Genomic DNA, 20,382 nt, shown 5'->3' with positions numbered 1-20,382 from the left:
TTAGCTGCCCAAGTTGCTCAATGGATCAGCAATCATTTAATGCAGAAGAAAAATTTCAAGGTATCATGTTCAACCTGCAGGAACACTGGGATGCTTGACAAGGTATGAATATTCACACTTTCAATTTAGTTCCAACACTGTCAGAAAATACTAGTTACTTATTTGTACACAAGAAATGAAACATTGTTTTAACTAATTCTAGGTTACAACTTAATAACCTATGTCATGAAATCAGAGAATGTCCTGAGTTGGAGGAGACTCATGAAGGTCATCAAAACCAACTCCTAACTCCACACAGGGCAACCTAAAAGTTAAACCATACAGCCAAGAGAAGTGTTGTGAGAAGTGTTGTCCAAACACTTCCTGAATGCTGGCAGGCTTGGGGCCATGACCACCTCCCTAGGGAGTTTGTTCCAGTGCTTGGCCATCTTCTCATTTCAGCTCAGACTTCAGAAGAACTGTGTGGGAATCTAAACAGATATTGTTTTGAATTGTACATGGTGTTAAAAAGGTTTCATGGGTCTGGGTTGGGAGAAAACACAGAAAGGAACAACACACCAGTAGGGATGCTCCATTTTTATTTACTCAGCAAACATTTTTCCATGTGATTTTTAAATGCCATCCAAGAACTAACTAGGATTATTAGATGCTGACTGTTTTTTTGTGATGAAGCTTTTTGCTAACAGGATCTTTTTCCAGAAATGAAGACCTTTGGTTTGTTAAGGTATCCCAGTTCAGGTAAGCACAGTTACTAATTTCACCCACAATTAAAGTGTATTTACAACAGTGCACATTACAGTTATTCTACAAAGGGTAAGACTCTATCTAAATTTGTCCTAGTCCCTATCCCACACCAGGATTTCACTCTTTCAGTATTAGAGGTGCCTTCACCTGTTCGGCCACTTCCTTCCCCAGCAGCGTTTCCACAATGGCCAAGCCAAACTCGAAGCTGGTGCCAGGCCCGCGGCTGGTGAGGATGTTCCCGTCCTTCTCCACACGGCTCTCCGAGTAGGAGTAGTGTGCTTGGGGGAACACACAACAGCAAGAGGGTCAGTGTCCAGCACCGTGCCCACAGCTGCCACAGAGGGCACAAGGACCTCATCTCTGCCTGCTGTCCTCAGGGAAGAATGGGGCCTGCAGGGAGCTCATTCCCAAGGCGTGGGAATGGCCCTCTGACTCTAAAAGCTCCTCAAGAAGTGCTCACTGAGCCTGTCAGCTCCCATGAGGTTATTTCTGGAAGTCAGACTGCTTTTGTGAAGCTGTTCACAAACATTTTCCCAAATGCATGCAGAAGATATTGGGGGAACCCATCTGCTCATCCCCAGCTTCATTAATGCTCACAGAATGACCACAGGAGAGTGGGAAAGGTTTTCCCAGAGTTTGCTGTTGGGACCACTGAGGCAAAGAACCAAAAGGGCAAGAGATGACTCAGCCTCAGGAGGATAAGGCAACCAATGCTCCTAACGTGACAGCAGCAGCAGAATTCCCCCAAGGATGAGAATGTTAGTACAACCCTCTATTTTCTGGTGATATAGACTCAATTCAGAGAGAAAAATAAGATAAAAATCTATTTTCCTTTCTTTAAATTGTGGAGTCAGGTTAAAAAAAAACAACAACAACAAAACTGAGAAGGTTTTGGACAGAAGCATACCTCCATTCATCATTTTGTCTTTGGCCAAAGGATGCGTTGTGACTTTGCTTCCATACCCTATCCCATGAGCCAGAAGCGCAGTAGGACCTGTAAGAACACAAAGTTACACCAGTGAGGAACTGCCTTCTGCTACAAACACTTACAAGAACAGACATTTGGGCATTAGGACCCCCAGGGGTCAAAGCTCACTGTGGACAGACTACTTTTAATAAAAACTGATGCCTGCCCTATCTCTGAAGCAAAAAGCTCTCACATTACAGTTCACACTGATGTCCCACCCATGACTGTGCTGCCTTTGAAGGAGGGAGGAACAACCCACTTCCAGACATTTTATTTAAAACTGCTTGACATTAAGAAACAAAAGGTTTGCATTTCAATCTGAACACTAACTACCTGCAATTACTTTACAACCTTGTTAAACCTTGAATTTAGAGACTTAACAGACAGGATTTCATTTCAGCAAGTCTCTACATCCTGCAGTTGTGTGCCAAGCAGTATTTTGGACAGATCACTGACTAACTGTTCAGTTTCTGATTTCAAGAGTTTCTCTTTTCTTATCATACTTCCTTTTTAGCCTGAATTGATGAAAGAATTTGTGTCAAGAAGTGCTGAGTCAGGCAGGAAATCCTTATGGGAATTCCAAAAGAAACCAAAGGCAGAATTTTTCTGACGTGAGTTTCATTTCTGTTCATTTGTTTAATTCTGGATTTAGGAAATAACCTCTTTTGTGCTCAGTTGGAATGAGCTCTAAGAATCATTCTTCTGATAAGCAAAAGCCTCTACTGGGCAGGTGTGAATTTGGATTGTTCTGCAAGAGACACAGGTAAAGAAGTAGAAAAGTATCACTGCCAAGTTGAGGGACGTTCACAGCTCTGTGTGCCTAGCATCTAAATGAGGAAGAAAAGCAGAAACCCCCCCACCAATGTACCTAAAAAAAAAAAAAAAGTGAAAATCCCCTCTTGGAACACACTCTGACTGCCTTTTATGCATTCATCATCTCTCTTCTCACTCTCAGCTTCAGGTGCCTAGACCAGCCTTCAGGTACAGTACTGGCAATTTTTCACCTTGCTTTTTAAAACAAATCTTACAAAGTTTATGATCTGGATACCAAGCTGTGCAGAATATGTAAGCAGACAACCCTCTCCTCAAACCAAGTCCATTTTTTGCTGCAGCTCAGGAAGGGTGAGACTGTAATTCTATATTTCTGGCCTTCTTTCTGGAGCTAAAGGGCAGGAGTGGTTATGTGAGATAAATTTACAGCAATGACATTCTGCCAGTGCTGTATACTTGCAGAAAGATCACCAGAATAAGCACATACTTCTAAAAAAAAAAATTCTAGCACACTACCTTTCACTTTTTATTTTAAAGACAGTGGCACAGCTCATTGGAAGGAACTAGGTAACAAGCAGAACTTGCAGGACAAGTGTTCACAATTACTTTAGAGATTTCTCTGCTATTAAATTTACAAAAAAATCAGATGCTGAAAGGCACATGTGTGTTCATGCTCCTTCAAAACATCCAAATGCTTTACAAAGCAAGACCCTTTGTTAACTCACCTGCACATATGGCAGCAATCAGGCCTTTTCTGCTTTCCTGGTCCTTCAAAATGTCTTTCACAGCAGCAGACTGTACGAAGAAACATCACAAGTCATGGTTTGGAGTTGGTTATTTGAAGCACAGTTGAAACAGTTTTCACTGAAATTTCATAAACATGTTTTGCACAGAAAACCAACTGGAATTTTCCCTCCCTGCCTCAGGACAGTGGGCAATGAGAACATTAAGAAGGAACAAAACTGAAACCAAGACATATTTTCCCCAAAATTAAAGAGGAAGGAAATTAGAAGGAACTGCAAGGAAGTACTTGACCCACATGAAAGCTGGTTAACCCAAGGCCATAGAAAGTTGTCGTTTGAAAATACAGGACCAACAGAGAATAGTATTCATAAGATACCTCCAGACAGTCTCTATCATTCTTAAGATTTATACAGGATATTTGTCTCATACTCCATGGGTTACAAACTCTGTGATACCACCTAAACCCTATTTGATAGGTCCATTTGTTTGTCTGACTGACCTCCACAAAGAATTCATACCACCACTGCAACAGTTTTGCACCAGAGACAAAACTGTGCAAAGGAGAAGAGTCCCTTGGGTTCGGAAATTTTTGTGTCTCAGCAACAAATATTCATTTGCAACCATTTCATCTTCATATGAATACGAACAGAGATCTTCCCATAATGCACAAGACCTTTCCATTTTTATTGCTTCATTTGGTAGTCATGGCCAAGAATTTACCCAGTTGTCCCATCTATATAATCACAAGAAGGCTTAAGACCATTAACAGTTAGTTTACTGATTCATTCAGAAGAGAATTTTTAGATGCTGATCTGAGTCTGCAGGATTACTAAGCAAGTGCTGACCACTCCACTGGTCATGAGAATGCCCATGAATTTTTAGAATGCCAGAACTTTACCTCAGACAGGTTTTGAGCTCCAAGGTTCCCTCCAGGCAGGACCACAACATCATAAGGCCCCTAAACGAAGAAAGATAAAACTGTTCTGTTGAATAGAGGCTGATATTTACATTACACTGTTTGAAGACCACTACAGCTGATTCACGTCGAAAGCAAAGAAATCTACCTTTTCTTACACTGAATAACACTTTATAATCAGAAAACCAGTTCCAATTACGAAAAAACCCACTATTTCCTGTTCCAGGGAAAGCCCGTTATCAATTAAGTCTCTCACAGAACTGACTTTTAAGCCTAGTGCCCTTAAAAGCTACAGCAAGCAAGTGACAGCTTTTATGTTGTAAAGGCAAGTGGTTTTGCTCCAATCTTACTGTACAGGTCTAACATCATTTAGCTTCCCATCAGAATTTTTGAGTTGGCCCAGATCACAGTATTTTGTTGAGCCAACAAAATAAAGCTCTGGGACTGATGCTTTGCAAAAACAATCACCTGGGCAGAATTAAGAAATTTGTCTGAACCTAGCAGGCTGTGAAGCAGGGTATCACTGAAGGGGGGCACAGTGGGATGTGCAGTTCTGTAACTCACTGCTACACAGAGTCAATACAACATGCAACACATGTCCAAAGGTAATGCATAGGCTTTCCAAATTCGCCTCAGAAACTGTGAGAAAGAATATGATGGCCATTATATCACAGAAGGGTGATGACCAACCTCTTTTCTGGCATCTTCAAGACTGGCATCAGGGCAAATGAAGACATCTCGACTGCACTGCACTGGTTCTTTTCCTGTTAGGCCTGCAACAGTCACCTTGATCTAATAGGAGAAGAAATATATTATTACAAAACAATAATTTAGGGTATTTTTCTTATATGTTAGTTCTTAAGTGGTACACAGAACAAGCAAAGCTGTACTGAGAGCTTGCTCCTCTTATGAGAGCCAAAATGGGGAGTACATGGAATGACAAAGGTGGTGGGAGAAGGTAATTTTTGTTTCAGTCATTTCTACATAAGTGGTGTGTTTAATTAAAGTATTATTTTCATTCCTAATGAGATGATAACAGTGTGCTACTATAACTGCAAGAGAAACAGAGTGAGAAATCCCAACAGCCAGAACTGTAGTTAATAACTGAATTTCAAAAGTAGCTCAAGAAAAGCTATGCAATGTCATGAGAGGTCTGAGCTTTTCAGACCCCTACAAAAGAGGCACTTCCAGTTACTATACATGGAAGTAGCTGTGTTTTCCGACAGAGTAAGATTTACTTGAAATACTTGCTCTAGTCCACATTAGACTTGTATTTTGAAAGGTTACCAACAAATGTCAGCTGTCAGGCATCCTCATTAGGTGCATGGCACAAATATTTGCTAAGCAGTAAGGTGATGAGGGTAAATTTTCACTTCACATAACAGACCACACACTGAATTCCTGGCAATGAACATCAGCTTGAGGCAATGATTTCCCCTTGACCAAGCACTCACAAAGATTGCTCACTGTCTGCATACTCACCCCTGCTCTTCTCATAACATCAGTGGGGATTACCGTTTCCATCTCCTCTGCCCCTTTAGCCAGAATCACCAGTGCTCTCTTTGAGGCCATGTCTTGAGGGGCTGCTATCAGGGAGATGGTTGTGAAGGAAGTGGCTGAGGGGGGTAGAAAGACAATGTGGTTAGAAGGCAAATCCCATTGTATGAATCTTTCCCTATGTTGAAATTAAACAGTAATTTGAACTTCTGCATGTTCTTTCACTTGAACCACCTCAAAATGGTTCACTAGCTTCAATCAATATTCATAGCAATCCCATTTAACTAATGATCTTTTTAAAAAGAATGCATTATGATATCAAAAGATTAAGGCACTTGTGTAAGGGAGAAGCACAGGACATCAGCACCAGAAAAGGAAGCAGCTTGGCCTAATCAAGACTTTCTATGACCTGTGTCTGCCAGAGAGAGGGGGTCAGGGTGGGCGGCGGAGCTGTTTTCAATTCGCACACCCTCACTCATTCCGAGACGACTGACTCCTACCCAGGTCAGTGCTTACAAAAAGGGCTTGCATGAGCTCTGACCTCATGTCTGGTTTTTAGTTTCCACACAGCATGCTTCATGAGGAGTTTCCTGTGACTTAACAGTGACTCGACCAGTGCCCCTGCAAAATCTCACCAACAGATTTTCTGGGTTATTTTGCAACTTTGTGGGGTAAGAAACACATGTGCACATGTGTGATGGGAGAGCAGACCACAGAATTTAGCAAATGGAACAAACCAGGCTTAAGATATTTTTTTTTTTTTTTTTTAGTTTCTGAGTTCAAGCTGAGGTGAATGGCCAAATTTCCATTTGAAGGTTAAGTTAAAATAACTTTACATCATGTAAAATACTCATTAACTCATGCAGGTCTAAGAGAAGTCTCTGAAAGCATTTGTGATGTGAGAAGGCATTTCACAGGTTACTGCTCTAGAAGACAGAGATTTTTGTCCTGTGCAGGGACCTTCCATCTAGAGCTGCATGTAGTACCTGGGAGCTCTTTATAAAATGATGCACGTTTAGGTGCCTACACAAAATAAAATCATCCTCCCCCTGCTTCAACTTCATCTGTTTTCAGGTTTGTTCCCTACTGGAAGCCTCCTTTAGAATGTAATTTCTAGAATGCAGTAAAATACAGCACAACATCCCACAGCATGCTGAACCAGCCCAAGCACAATAATTCACTGTGTCAAATCCTACTTTTAGGGCAGCTTTATGTACTGTCAATGCAAAGCCCACTGATCAAGTACATCCAAATCACAAGTATTAGTAATAACTTCAGGACAACCTAGAGCTTCTTAATAGCTTGTCTTGAGGGTACACATTGATTCTGCAAAATTTTCATATGAATTTGACTAGCAAAAAATTACCTGAACAGCCACCATGCAGAAATGCTGCATTTGCTTTTTATTGGAGAGTCTAGATTACAGTTTGCATCCCTGTCTTTCATTAATTCTTTATGAAAACAGGCATCCTGAAACCTTTACTTTCTCCTAGTTTTGCAAAATGCAGTCTCTCCATAGTGCTTTTAGATGATGTACAACACTGCCAAATTCTTGAGCATTAATACTGTTCTTCATGTGGGTGCACATGTAAGTAGCTGTCCCACTACTATGGAAAGACAGTTTTTAAGAAGGCAGAACTAAGTTACACAGATGTAACAGCAACTTCGTTTAACAAGTCATTTAACAAGCTACCTACACATAATAAATGCCAGTCTCTCATTTGCTCCTCAATGCCAGCTAAGGCCGCCTCAAACCTATCAGCCAAACGTATTGCCCTGCGTGGGTACACGTGCCTTTCTGGAGATGGTGACTGAATCAGAAACTCTAACAAGGGTACCTTTAAAAGAAAAAAACACACCCTTAGTGCCCCTACCACAGAGCCCGCTATTCACAGGCAGGGGACGGCTGCTGGCCAGCGCAGCCAGCCCGGGTGGACAGGCCGCATCCCTGTTTTCATCCGCTCCTTTCGGGACACGGCGCCATTCCACGCAGCAGGGACGGCACAAGGCCGTGCCCGGGCCGAGGCCGCCTCACGGCCACGGCGGGGGGCTCGGGGCCTGGAACCGAGCACCGCAACCCCGCCCGGCCGCCGAACCCTCCGCCCACACCGACCCCCCGCCCGCCGGGGCTCTCTGCTCCGGGCCCGCGGGGGCCGCAGCGGCGGCGGCCACAACTCACCTCAGCGGGGCCGCGGGCGGCTCTGGGACGCTCCGCCCCGGGCCCGCCCGCGCTCTGCCCCGGCACCTCCCCGGCACCGCCCCGCCGCTCGCCCGTGCTGCCTTTGCCTCGCCGACAGAAAGCTCCGCTTTTCTCACGGTGCCCAGCACCGTGACAAGAGTCACCTCCGACCGCGAACCGAGCTGCTGCTGCTGCCGCTGCTGCCTCTCGGGCAGCCCCGCACGTACCGACCGAAGCGTCTGCCCGACACTTCTGCTTCCTGAGGCTCAGGGTGCACAGGGAATGGCTGTGGCTCAGAGATGGTGTTGGCCCTGGTTTTACGGAGTTTCGCTGTTCTGAAGGACACACAGAGCTGTTAACGGGGACCTTTAAGACTGCAAACCCTGTTGTGTAAAAGCCTGCTCGCAGGTGCTGGCTGGCCCGCTCTGGCTCCTGGGTGCCGGGCTCACGAGAGCTCCGGCAGAGCAGCTCAAACCCAGGTGCGGAGAGCCGATCAGGAGCCCAGGGAGGCCTCTCCTGGGATCGGTGCGGGGTTCCGCTCTCGGTATGGGGCACTTTGTGTGCTGCCCACAGAGGACTCCGCTCAGAGCCCTGGACAGGCTGGTCCTTGTTCTGCCTGCCCGTGTGCCGGGCACACACACACGGAAGATACGTTCGCTTCTCAGTTACAACCCAGCCCCTCAGCGTTCTCCCTCTCTGCTCTTGCCCGTGCTCTCCGTCGCGCTCCCGCGGTGAGGGACAGAGCCGCGGCCGGGGATTGGCTGCGGGGAGGTGCAGGGGGCGGGACCAGGCCCGGGGATTGGCTGCGGGGAGGTGCAGGGGGCGGGACCAGGCCCGGGGATTGGCTGCAGGGGGCCGCAGGGGGCGGGGCCGTGCTCGCTCCCTCGGGCGGGGAAGTTCCACACGCTCATGGCCGGGCCGCGGCGCTCGCCTGTTCCCCTGTTCCCTGCGTGTCCCTGTGGTGTCCCTGTGGTGTCCCTGTGGTTTCAGCATCTCCTCGCACGGCTGCGGCCTGCCGGCCCCGCCTCTCACCTTTCACCTCCGGGGATTCCGCTCGGCACTCACCGGGAAGCCCCAGTGGTGAAAAGAGCGGCCGCTGACCGGCATCGCTGAGAGAGCTTTGCGGGCGCTGCCCGGCAGAGCTGAGGGGTCGCGCCTCTGAGAGGGTCCGGAAAGTCCCGGCGGGCCGGGGTTTCCCCGCCGCCCCCGGGATGACGCAGCCAGGCCCCCCGGGGGCGGCCGCTAAGGGCCGGAGCCGGGTGTCCCGTGCTCAGTGCCGCCGCCCCGCTCCGACCCATGGCTCCGGCCCGGGCGCTGCTGCCCGCGGCGCTGCTGGCGCTGGCGCTGAGCCCGGGCCCCGCGGCAGCGCTGCCGTGCATCGCCGAGTGCCCGGCAGGTACGGGCCGGGCCGGGGCGCGGTGCTCCGGGCGCGGCCCGCGGTGACCGCTGTCTCTCGGCCCTCAGGTACTTTCGCAGCGAGCGCGGACTGCGGAGCGGGCGCGTCCTGCCGGCCCTGCCCGGCCGGCACCTTCTCCAGCTCGGCGGGAAGCGACGGCTGCAGAATGTGTCGGCAGTGCCAAGGTACCTGCGGCAGCACCACCCGCCCTGCTGTGACCTCCCGGGGCAGCGCCGTGCCCGGGCTGGCAGCTGCCCGGCGGGGGGACCCGCCGCTGGGAAAATATCGCCGCGCGTCCGCCGGGCTTCTCGCTGAAGCCGCCAGCCTGGTTTTTGTGAAGAGCAAAGGCCCGAGCCTTTCCTGCACCATGCCAGGTATGCTGTAACCTAGAACTCGTTTTTCCCTTGCAGGACTATTTCGGTATTCAAAAACGTGTTCCTCAACGAGTGATGCTGAGTGCACGTGCAAGGAGGGCTATCGCTGCGGCGGTGATGGCTGCACCTACTGCACCCGAAGCTGTGGCGTGGGCCAGGAGAGCACCAGCAACGGTAGGATCACCCTTCCCCAGCAGCTGAAAGCCCCTCTGCTTCCTGCACCAGACACACTGCCTCTTGCACAGTGGAGAAGCAGATAGGGGAAAGAGCTCTCAAGATAAAAGCTGCCGCTGCTGCTAAACACTTTGCATGGTGTGTGGAGTAAGCTGAGGAGGAGACAAACCCACCACACTGAGCCCTACTACAGCTCACATCATGCACCAGTTGGTTCCCTTTGCATGGCAGGTCTTTGACTGCCAGCATGAGGGAAACTGTCCTGGGAACTCTGGAGTTAGGCATGGTCTGTGGCATCTTGCACAAATCAACTGGCTTTGCAGCCAAGTACTGAACTGCTCTGGGGCTGACAAGGAAACACTTGCCTTGCATATTCAGAGCAGCTCATGAAACAGTAATTCTGACATTGTACAGGCAGGAAAAAATAATGTTTCATATGTTGTGTCTTAAATACTTGTACAGTTTTACCTATCCTTGTCTGCTGAAGGTTGCCAGACTTGCCGCGATGGAACCTTTAATGATCAGCCCAATGGCTCCTGTAAAAACTGGACAATGTAAGTAAACTGAAAAAAGAAAATATGCTACAGCTATTACACTTGACTGGAATTAAAAAAACTTTTTTCTGTTTTGCTGTAAATGTCCTTCAGATGCTCTGGAAACCAAGTCCTGGAACCTGGAACTCCAGCAAAAGATGTCATTTGCAAACACACTTCAGTTAATCCCACTTTAGTCACTACTGTACCTACCACATCTCTTGAAATTCCATTTTCTATAACTGTGCCAGGTGAGTCACTATGGAGGTAAAGCATTATGACCTACTTAAACATACTGTAGCTCATTCACTTTCCATTTAAAGCAAAAATCCTTTCTTCTGTGTATTCCCAGTGTTGCAGACTGATCCAGAAGCAGAGTGGGAGACAAAGTTTTCAGTTAATTCAGGGGCAGTAGAATTTTGTTCTGTTAATTCTCTTAGAGAATGTTATTTATTTCTTAGGGAAGACTGTTCAGACAGACATGATCAGGATTTCTCTCGCTGTGGCTGGACTGTCGTGCATAATGTTTCTGCTGCCTTTGTGCATCTGCTTCAGTGTCTGGCAGAAAAAGAAACTACACTCTGTCTTCAAGAAAAGTAAGATAAATATGCTCTTCAGTTTTTCTTTTTGAAACTAGACAGAAGTCAGGAATCCAGGTTAAGTGGATTTCAAAGGTAGTTGCAATAGCTTTGTTTTTTTTGGCCTTGTAAGTCAGAAGCAACTGAAAGGGAAACGGTTTTGGAAATTTTATTGCAGAAAGCACTGTGGGTGTTAGGTCAAGTGCATGTTTAACCTTACAAGTGAAGTATTTGTGAGAGATGAAAAAACTCAGCTGAGCTTTGCTGCTCCAGTTAAAGGTCAGTTCAGTTTATTACTTCCAAGCATCATCCTTGGCCTGCATGGCTGTAACACATTCGAGTTCTCTGTGCTCACAGAGAGTACCCACGGCCTGGAGTGAGTGTCTTGGAACTCTGGCTGCAGTAGGAGAGGGGACATCAGTCAGGGTGTACTGCTGCAGAGTCAGCCTGAATCCAGCACTGCCCTCTGAGAACTGCTAAGTCCTGGGCAAGCTCAAGAGTTCAGCACAAAGATGAAGCTGATTTCATTCAATGTAGTTTTTAGATGGTTTGTTTCGTTTTTTCGTGGGGTTCTTTCTCCCTTTCTCTTATTTTCCCCTGTCCTAAGGACAAGGTCTGAATCTTCTAGTGGAACTCTAAATACAGAAGACCACGGCAGTCCAAAAATCTGTTTCCTTCATGCTGGTCTTCCTTTCATTTCCTTGACAAACAGAGCACCAGAGGCCCTGCTGAATTAGGAAAAACAAAGTATGATAAATTAGCTTTATCAGATGTACATGCTGTAGAGAAATAATTTCAGATGATGGAATAACTTAGAAGATGTTTTCTTCCTGGCATTTATGATTGAGGGGTGGTGAAATACGATGGCTGAATAAATGAAACAGAAAGGGACATTTGTCCAGTTCTGGACCCCTCACTTTAAGAAACATTGAGGTGTTGGAGGGAGTCCAGAGAAGGGCAACAAAGCTGAGGAAGAATCTAGAAGGTAAAGTCTTTGAGGAGTGGCTGAGGGAATTGGGGTTGTTTAGTCAGAAGAAAAGGAGGATCAGGGGAGACCTTTCCTTCTACAGCTCCCTGAAATGTGGCTGTAGCCAGATGGGAGTCAGTCTTTTCTCCCAGGCAACCAGTGACAGGACAGGAGAACAAAGCCTTAAGCTACACCAGGGGAGGTTCAGGTTGGAGATGAGGAGGAATTTCTTCGCCAAAAGGGTTTTTAAAGATTGGATTGGAACAGGCTACCCAGGGAGGTGGTGGAGTCACTGTCCCTGGAGGTGTTCAAGAAAGAACTGGACGTGGCACTCAGATCTCTGGTCTGGTTTACAACGTGTATGGTCAAAGGCTGGACTAACTGATTCTGTGATTCTGTTCTTCTTCTTCAGTGCACACACCTGAACAGTCAATTCAGGAAGATGATGCCTGCAGCTGCCGCTTCCCCGAGGAAGAACAAGGTGAATATCAGGACCCTGGCAAATCCGCAGAATTCAGAGATCTTCTGGTGAACTAGAAATTGAACTAAGTCAGCCACATTTGAATTTTCTTTTAAAACACAGAACAAGAACCTGTTTATGTAAATAGAGTGGATGTCAGCTTCTGAGTGTTAGAGCAGTAAATAGCCAGCCACTGAGGAAAAAGTGCTATTTTTTAATATTTCTTTAAAAAATAATAAAAAAAAACCTCCAAAAAAGTTTGCTGGTTTTCTTCCTCTAGGAGTAAGGATATTTCTAAGGAGTGGTTCTTGATCTACATGTCGAAAGAGGTACTGCATTTAAAAGCTCCAAGTGCAGAATAGTTTTCTGGTCCCTCATTAAAGCTACCCGAGCCATAATTTACATGCACTCCAAAAGCATTTGAAGCTATAAAGGAGATCTGTAACACATTGCAGAGTCACTGGTGACACTCATGGTCTTTTAGGACCAGCCATCCTCTTGGATCTGGAGCCACAGCTCCTCCCAAAGTCTGGCCCAAACCCCACAGCCTTGGGATTTGTGTGCAAATACAGATGGAGCTCATTTGATCCCATCAGCCCTGGAGACAGATCCCTGGCCTCACCACTGCACCTTTCCTTACATTTAGGGAAAAGGAAGCCATAAAAGTCTTGAGCTGCATCTGCTGTTGTGTTACACCGATTGAGGGAGGCAGTGGAAACACTGAGAGAAGCTGTGGTTGACTTGAGCTTAGAAATAGCTGTTACTGTGCAGCTGGACTGCACCACCTTCAGCCCTACATCATTCAGCTTTGATCTTTTAGGTGATGTAAACTTTATGTACATTGCAGCTGTACATGTGCTATCTTTGTGGTGCTATTTTTGTAACTGAGGTTGGAAAGATTTTAACATCAGACACTGTATCTGTCTCTCTGATCAAATACTGTTAACTCTGGTCTTGAGAAAAAAGTTAAAATGCACATTTGAGTCACAGCAATCGCAACACCATTTTAACAAAACTCACATATTTTACTCCAGTAAATACTATTCAAAAATAGAATGAAAACACACCAATATGTGGATTAAGGGTGATTTCCCCCTCTCTGATTTCAGTGCAAGAGAAAACTATTTTGCATTTGAACAGTGACAAGCTGTCTCTTCATTCAGCAGGTTACAATAGCAGATTATTTTCACCAAGCCAGACTTACACATTTTGATAAACTTACATACAAGTAAATATAAAATAGTAAGTTTAAATAGTGAGAAAATAAGTGCCATATTGTGAAGTTTTTATTTTTACCCCTAGCTCAAGTCCTCTCTAGTGGTATTTTCAACCATGAGAACCAAGTGACTGTTACGTCAAAGTCACAAACTTGAAGGCATGAAAAGCCACCAAACTATTTATAAAGTTCTCTATTTATAAATCAAAGAGTCAGCTTTGCAGCATTGACTATATCTTAGAACAAGAGAAAAAGAATAGTTCTGCTTGTCATCAATTTCCAGTCCAAACATAAGGTAGAGAATTAATTTATATGTCCTGTAACTCAAAACATTTGGTGTTTTCTTCTTGGAAAAAAAGACATACTAGCTGGAATTTTACATTTTTTACTAGTAAATTCTGCATATAGTTTGAAATATATTTTGAAATGCTTCAAATAAAGTGCAAACCCCTTTTTCTTCTATAAATCTGCTTAGTGACCAGTGAGGACACATTCCTCCAAAACTGGAGTTCTGGACTGCTTCAGGGAATAGTCATTCACAGAAAGCACATTCTGAATAAAATGTTAGAAACAACCTTCATTTCAATCAAAAATTATGTGGATAATCTTACCTGTGAACTTCTGTCCTTTGTGAGTGCTGAGACCTGAATTAATGATAAACAGATTTTGTTGGCACAAACATTTGTTGTCAAATGTGTGCAGATGATACATTTGCATTTCACAACGATGCATCACCTGGCCACAGAAGCAGCACAAGAGATTTGCTAATTTGTACTTCTGTGAAATACTTCAAATATATTTAAAAGCAAACATGTTTCTAAATAAGAACCAAGGAAAGACTGGAAGATACCATATTTTGAAAAGTGAAATAAATTGTTGTACAGTTGCAAACGGAAGATCAGGGCACTTCACAGTGTGCAGTTCTTGCTCACTCCCCAAAAGCTTTGGCAGCAGAGCTGAATTTCATGTGGTCCTCACAAAACTGAAAATAAATACAAGTGAATTCATTTGTTTTGCCACCAAGCACCCAAGCAGGATATTCCAATTTTTAACATGAGCACCACTACAAATACCAAGATAGTTGGAGTATTTAGCTGTTTTCAGATTTATACCATATTCAAATCCTATGAATTGTGGCTGTCTATAAAAAAATCTAATTAGAGCCATAGAATCAGGCACTTCCTTCAACATCATTCATACTTGTGTGGTGTGTAATTTACCTTCACTGTGATCATATAGTGTTGCCACTGAAGATGAATAGATCACACGCACACAGGTCAAGGTGTGGTGAAAAGAAGAGAAAGTTTATTTTTCCTCCCAGGATTTATAGGCTCCTGACCACAGCCAGGGATTGGATGGTCAGGATAACACTTTCTCACTGCACTGGCCATGAGAGATGCCCATCACAAGACGTGGAACAGAAAGAATGTACACATATCTATGTTTACAGTTACTGTCCTGGAAAAGTCCTTAGAAAACCACGTCAGCAAGCTCAGAAGCTGAGTTTTCAGGGCGACAATATAGAACAAATGTATTAGAAGCTTGCTCCCATTCTAGACCCCTCATAAACAGATACTTAATAAAAAAGTACTAAAGAACTTGCTTACATCTTCCTTTTTGTTATGTTTGTAGGAGACAGCTGTAAAACCACTTCTGGCAGTATGCTATGAAAATGCAATAAGCAGACTCTTCAATTAAGTTTGTTAGGAAGCTTGCATCTGCAAAAAAGCCACATACTTGTACCTTCATTTCTTCATTTTTAAGTTATCCTTTTGTCTTCTGAAAAAAAGTCAATAGCAGGTAGTAAAACTTCAGTAAAAGGCAGATAATACGACAAGGGGCTACTACACAAACCATGGAAGCAGAAACGGTATCAGTGTGCAATTTTTAAAAATACTTTGTTCTTTGCTTTTACAAAGTGTTACATTGTAAGATTTAGGGACCATCAGTGACTAGATTAAAAGAAACATTGTAGTCACAACTAAATTTCTACTAACTTCCCTGAATAGAATTTGTGGCTGAATTTGTCTGTTTTTAAACACAGAGGATAGAAGCCTTCCTGCCTGCATGTGAAGCACTGTCAAAAATCTTTTATCCAGGAAGGGTGAATGGGAAAAAACTGCACTGTATCTTTTACTATTGCTAATTAAAGCAGAAAGAAGCAGGAAAGCCTGGCTGTCAATAATTCAGAAGAAGGGTTGTGAAGAAGGTTTATTTGGCAATGACAAAGATTTGATAGATCATGTGCATCTTGGCTTCACAGGGAGCTTTTATTGAACACACAGGTTGTTCAATACCTGAAGAACAGGTTGTTTGTGAGCTGTCGTGGTTACAGAGAAGGGAGATGGAGTTTAGTGCTGGATGGGGGTCAAGCTACATCACACACATCCTCACTGGGGTGTGGGTTTTGGGCAGGAAAAGCTGGGGGGCTGGAGCTGGAGGTTGCCTCACTCACCAGGGCAGAGGGACTGTCCCCAGGCAGCTCCGGTGACCTCAGTTCCTCTGCTGCTTCCCCCTCCCTCTGGACTGAGGCTGTGGGGCTGAAGGGTCAGCTTTGAGGTGACCTGAGCCAGCAGGGCTGAAGGGTCAGCTTTGAGGTGACCTGAGCCAGCAGGGCTGAAGGGTCAGCTTTGAGGTGACCTGAGCCAGCAGGGGTGAAGGGTCAGCTTTGAGGTGACCTGAGCCAGCAGGGCCAGGTGGCACGAGGTCAGCGCCCCAGCAGGGACATTTCTTTGCCCCCAACAGTGGAGAAATGGCAGCAGGAGCAGCTGCAGAAAACCCAGCTCAGTGAAGTGGCTACACAGCTCTGATTTGAACAACAGAGCTTTTGGGGGTTATTTGTCTCTGGTTTTTGTTGTTTTCAGGCTGGGGGGGGACATTCACCATGGGAGCTCTCCTCCCCATATTGCCTTTGTTTCCCAAATACTACATGGAGCAGGACAGAGGAATGATCAGGGCAAAGGCACAATTGACAGGAAACATCTGGCAGTATGTTTTTTTGTTCCCTATGCTGAATACCTTTCCCTTCTCTAGATTTTTGCTATTAATACAGCTGCTGTTATTGTGTGTCTCATTCCACTGCTTTCTGGCATTAGGAAATTGTTATATCAAACCATAATCTCTCCTTTATTGTCCCTCCTTCACTGGAAGGGGTAGAGGAAAGGGAGAGGCCTATTTGGAGTTTAGTTCCTTGCTGGTGTTAAGCTCAGCACACCCATTCATGTACAAGCAATGCAGATCAGTCCTTCCAGCTGGCCCAGAAGATCAAGCACATCCTGGGCTCCCCAAAAGAGGAGCAGGCAGCGGGTCGAGGGAGGTGATTCTTCCCCTCCACTCTGCCTGTGACACTCCTCAGTGCTGTGTCTGAGTCTGGGGTCTCCAGAAGAAGGAGGAACCTGTTGGAGCAGGTCCAGAGGAGCCCACCAAGATGCTCCAAGGGCACCTCTGCTCTGGAGCCAGGCAGGGAGAGCTGGGGGCTTTCACCTGGAGAAGAGAAGGCTCCAGGGAGACTGAAACCTTTCAGTACTTAAAGGGAAGTTATAAAGAGGGAGAGGGACTTTGTACACTGACAGTGATAGAACAAGAGGGAATGGTTTTAAACTCAAAGATTTAGTTTAGATGTTAAGAAATTCTTTATTAAAGGAGTGGTGAGGCCCTGGGAGAGGTTGCCCAGAGAAGCTGTGGCTGCCCCATCTCTGGAATTACTTAAGGCCAGGTTGGACAGGCCTTGGAACATCCTGGTCTATTGCTAAGATCCTTGCCCACGGCAGGGGAGTAGAACCAGATGATCTTTAAGGTCCCTTCCAGCCCAAATAATTCTGTAATTCCATGGTAACATTTTAAGTGTTCTCTGCTTTTTGTGCATGTCTCTTTTTTTACAGTCATTTAATTTATTATATAGCAAGCAAAATGGAGCTGGGAATGCCCTGATGACTCTCAAGCAGCCCAGGTGGCTGAGGATGAGGTAACAGGCCAGATGCAAGCTTTTTGAATTTCCATTTGTTTTTCTTGGAAATCAGAAAGTGCCCTCTTAGCCAGACCATACACAGAGGCCCAAATGATGTCAGCAGAGTTCTGAAGGCATGGAAGGAGAAAAATTCTCTTTAAAGATAAGTATAAGCAGAGGAGCCTGCTGCTTTTTTATTCCTTTCAGAACCAGCACCATTTCCTGGCATCGTTAGTGGCATCAGTAATTAAAATCATGGTCATCACATCCCTTGGCTTTTTAATTTCTTGCAAGAATTGTGTGGCTAAGGAAGGTAGAAGATTCATAGCAAAAGGGTTTCTGTTTCTCACCTCCCTCTCCACCTGTAGGAACAGGTGTTTCTGTGTCTAATACTTCTGGATGACAGAGACTGAAACTGTAGTGGCTCCTCTAAAAACAAATATCAGATAAAATTTTAAAGCAAAAGATGATTTCTTATTTTCAGTCTTTCAGTCAGATCCTTCACAAGACAGAAGCACAGTTATCTCTGACAGTTGTTCTGATACTGACACAGATGATACAAAAACCTTTGTAGGAGATGGTCCACTCCAGTGAGACAGCTCAGGAAATACCAAGAGGCAACTTGTACCACTGCACTTGACTTTTGTCACCTGTTTAAAAGTCAAGGTAAATTTCATTCTTAAAATTACACAAAGTCTTGTTTTATTACCAAGTGTCACCTCGGTTCCTCTCAGCCAGGCCTCAGGGGCTGTAAGAAATTCTCCACCCCACAGTTTCTGTCTTAGCTGTGCGTCAGGAACAGAGAGCTGAGCACAACAGCCTTTGGATACTGTCACTGCCCTCACTGTAACAAGAAATTTTAATACAATCTACAACAAAAATGGAATTTCCCTCTGCCATCCATTTGGCAGAAGTTTGTTGTGATATCACCTACTCTGTTTCACCTTCTAGATCCTGGGTGCCTGCCAGGTCAAGCATCAGACTATACTGAAACCAAAGTGGATGGTATTTTAACAAAAACCACCACCTGAACATGTCCTGAAAACAGGGAAGATCTTTCCTGTTCTAATCTATTTGGTTTAAGAAAATAAGTTTTATTTGATTTGGCAAATGGAAAATTGCACACAAAGACACCTACTTCAATTTAAGGATGACTTATCACATAGTGGACACCTTAAACCTGTTATACCTACTCTCAGTTTACATAACCCAAACTGAAAGAAGCACCTCAAAACTGAAATATCCGAGTTACTGTTTAAGTCAGTTTTAAAACAAATCTTAGGTTACTTTAGCTCACTTTTCTTCTGCATACAAACACTTCAGCAGATTTAAAACAAACCAAATTTTGGGAAAAAAAAGAAGAGGAAGGTGTGTGGAAAGGTAAAAGAGACAATGTACCTTTAGTTACAACACTATAGACTTGAGAAGTATTTATATTTAAAAAAAAAAAATCCTTCTAGTATTCACAGCATTGATATTTTGATACTGTCCACTCAGAACAAGCACGAACCATTTAGCCTGAAGATAACACTAAACAGGCCTGTAAGCAAGCAAAAAGACAAAACAAAAAACAAGGTATTGCACTACTTTTAGTCACCTTCATACAAACTTTAGAGCAACTTTGAAAAAGAACACAATTCTAACATAGATGTACATACATGCCTAAACCAGTATTTACTGGAGTATCTAAAGGATAATCTATTTTTCTTAAACTAGAATGGAAAACACCATGAACAGGTATTTGAAAGGAATGGTGGGAAAAATACATTATTGACTTCAGAGAAGCTGCCCATGGCAGTTCAGCACCACAGGTGTCTGATCAAGCCACAATCTCATCACAAGGACAGAAAGATCCAAAATCCCACATCCCCATCAACATTATCAGTGTTACAGGCATTCCTAATAATGCAACGTTTTGACTTGCTGGCACACCTCAGTACTTGTATTACCTTAGAGAAGGAGAAGTGTAAGAACAGGAAATTCTTGATGGCTCCATCAAACTTAAGAGAAGACTCTGAAAAGAGAAAAGGAAGCTGCTTTTCTTCAGCTTGAGAGTTAAAGGATTTAAGAAGCTGAACAGGCACTGTGCTCAGGAACCCTGTGGATGGGACAGTAACATGTTCTCTTGTCACTGCACCTCTCTGTGCACTGCTCAGGAGGGTGGGCTATGATCAGAATCCCTCTCACAGGGGGCAGTGAGGCTGTAACATGTAACACTGATTAAATCTACCTCAGGCAATTACAGAACAGCAAAAAGATTGTGCTGTGGCAGTACTAATTAGCTTACCTCATATAACTTTCTTCACCTTCTTCCAGTCATTCCTAAGGACACATAAAGAGATCATCATATAAATAAAACATGAATATGGTGGCAGAAACAAGCACTAAATGGAAGTAGCTTTGGAGGCTTCCTGCTCTATCCCAGTTCCACATATGGTGGTTGGCAATGGATTATTTCTTTCTAAGCATAAATCCTGATTGTCTTATAGAGGATTTTTAGAAAAGCTACATGGTCTAGACTTTGTAAAATTAACTCACTTCCTCAGCTGAAAAGGCCAAGAGTAGAGCTGAGCAGTAACAAACAGCCAGAAACACCTCCCCATCACCCTCTTCAGCTTGAGGAGGATTGCCACAAGCACTAGTGGAGATATGGATGTCATGAGCAGGAACCACTGAATCATTTAGGTTGGAAAAGACCTTTAAGATCATAAGCAACATCTAAAAGTTAGTTGGAGTGGTGTTCTTTGCAAAGATCTGCAGCATTTTTTCTACTTCACCAGAATATAGTTCTGCACATTACAGAACAGGGGCTGCAGAGCTGGAAACAGCAGCATAAAGAGAAAATACAGGACTGTATTTTGACCTAGAATGTGCTCATCAGATATATCCTTTCCTGGTGATACAGGCCCTAAATCTTCCA

At 44.6% G+C, this 20,382-nt stretch overlaps 2 protein-coding genes across 4 annotated transcripts; one reads left to right on the top strand and one right to left on the bottom strand.

The window, feature by feature from the left end:
* Window positions 1-561: 561 nt before the first annotated feature.
* PARK7 (Parkinsonism associated deglycase) lies at window positions 562-7,945 on the bottom strand. Of its 2 annotated transcripts, none has more exons than XM_058855295.1 (7): window positions 7,819-7,945; window positions 5,625-5,758; window positions 4,833-4,934; window positions 4,125-4,184; window positions 3,208-3,277; window positions 1,652-1,738; window positions 562-1,022 (listed from the first exon to the last, which is right to left on the bottom strand). In XM_058855295.1, exons 2-7 carry the CDS (start codon window positions 5,712-5,714, stop codon window positions 862-864), a joined length of 570 nt encoding a protein of 189 aa, XP_058711278.1. In that variant the 5' UTR covers window positions 5,715-5,758; window positions 7,819-7,945; the 3' UTR covers window positions 562-861. The 2 variants fall into 2 exon arrangements, with proteins under 2 accessions (XP_058711278.1, XP_058711279.1); XM_058855296.1 differs by lacking the exon at window positions 7,819-7,945 and adding an exon at window positions 7,514-7,701.
* A 769-nt stretch (window positions 7,946-8,714) lies between these two features.
* Window positions 8,715-12,554, top strand: TNFRSF9 (TNF receptor superfamily member 9). 2 transcript variants are annotated; one of them, XM_058855294.1, is made up of 7 exons: window positions 8,715-9,214; window positions 9,283-9,399; window positions 9,625-9,762; window positions 10,250-10,316; window positions 10,410-10,546; window positions 10,757-10,891; window positions 12,253-12,554. In XM_058855294.1, exons 1-7 carry the CDS (start codon window positions 9,115-9,117, stop codon window positions 12,375-12,377), a joined length of 819 nt encoding a protein of 272 aa, XP_058711277.1. In that variant the 5' UTR covers window positions 8,715-9,114; the 3' UTR covers window positions 12,378-12,554. The 2 variants fall into 2 exon arrangements, with proteins under 2 accessions (XP_058711277.1, XP_058711276.1); XM_058855293.1 differs by having other exon boundaries at window positions 8,715-9,399.
* Window positions 12,555-20,382: the final 7,828 nt, after the last annotated feature.

The sequence above is a fragment of the Poecile atricapillus genome, chromosome 22, assembly GCF_030490865.1.
Source record: "Poecile atricapillus isolate bPoeAtr1 chromosome 22, bPoeAtr1.hap1, whole genome shotgun sequence".
Classification (NCBI taxonomy): Eukaryota; Metazoa; Chordata; class Aves; order Passeriformes; family Paridae; genus Poecile; species Poecile atricapillus.
This window is presented reverse-complemented; position numbering and strand designations above follow the sequence as displayed.

What these genes read in the sequence shown, in the direction of transcription:
- PARK7 (XM_058855295.1), bottom strand. Translation starts at nt 5,714, where the DNA reads ATGGCCTCAAAGAGAGCACTGGTGATTCTGGCTAAAGGGGCAGAGGAG. An exon ending in ATGTTATGAGAAGAGCAGGG is followed by an intron (nt 4,935 to 5,624) that starts GTGAGTATGCAG and finishes TTCTCCTATTAG; the next exon opens with ATCAAGGTGACTGTTGCAGG. An exon ending in TTGAAGATGCCAGAAAAGAG is followed by an intron (nt 4,185 to 4,832) that starts GTTGGTCATCAC and finishes TTCTTCGTTTAG; the next exon opens with GGGCCTTATGATGTTGTGGT.
- TNFRSF9 (XM_058855293.1), top strand. Translation starts at nt 9,030, where the DNA reads ATGACGCAGCCAGGCCCCCCGGGGGCGGCCGCTAAGGGCCGGAGCCGG. An exon ending in AATGTGTCGGCAGTGCCAAG is followed by an intron (nt 9,400 to 9,624) that starts GTACCTGCGGCA and finishes TTTCCCTTGCAG; the next exon opens with GACTATTTCGGTATTCAAAA. An exon ending in ACACTCTGTCTTCAAGAAAA is followed by an intron (nt 10,892 to 12,252) that starts GTAAGATAAATA and finishes CTTCTTCTTCAG; the next exon opens with TGCACACACCTGAACAGTCA.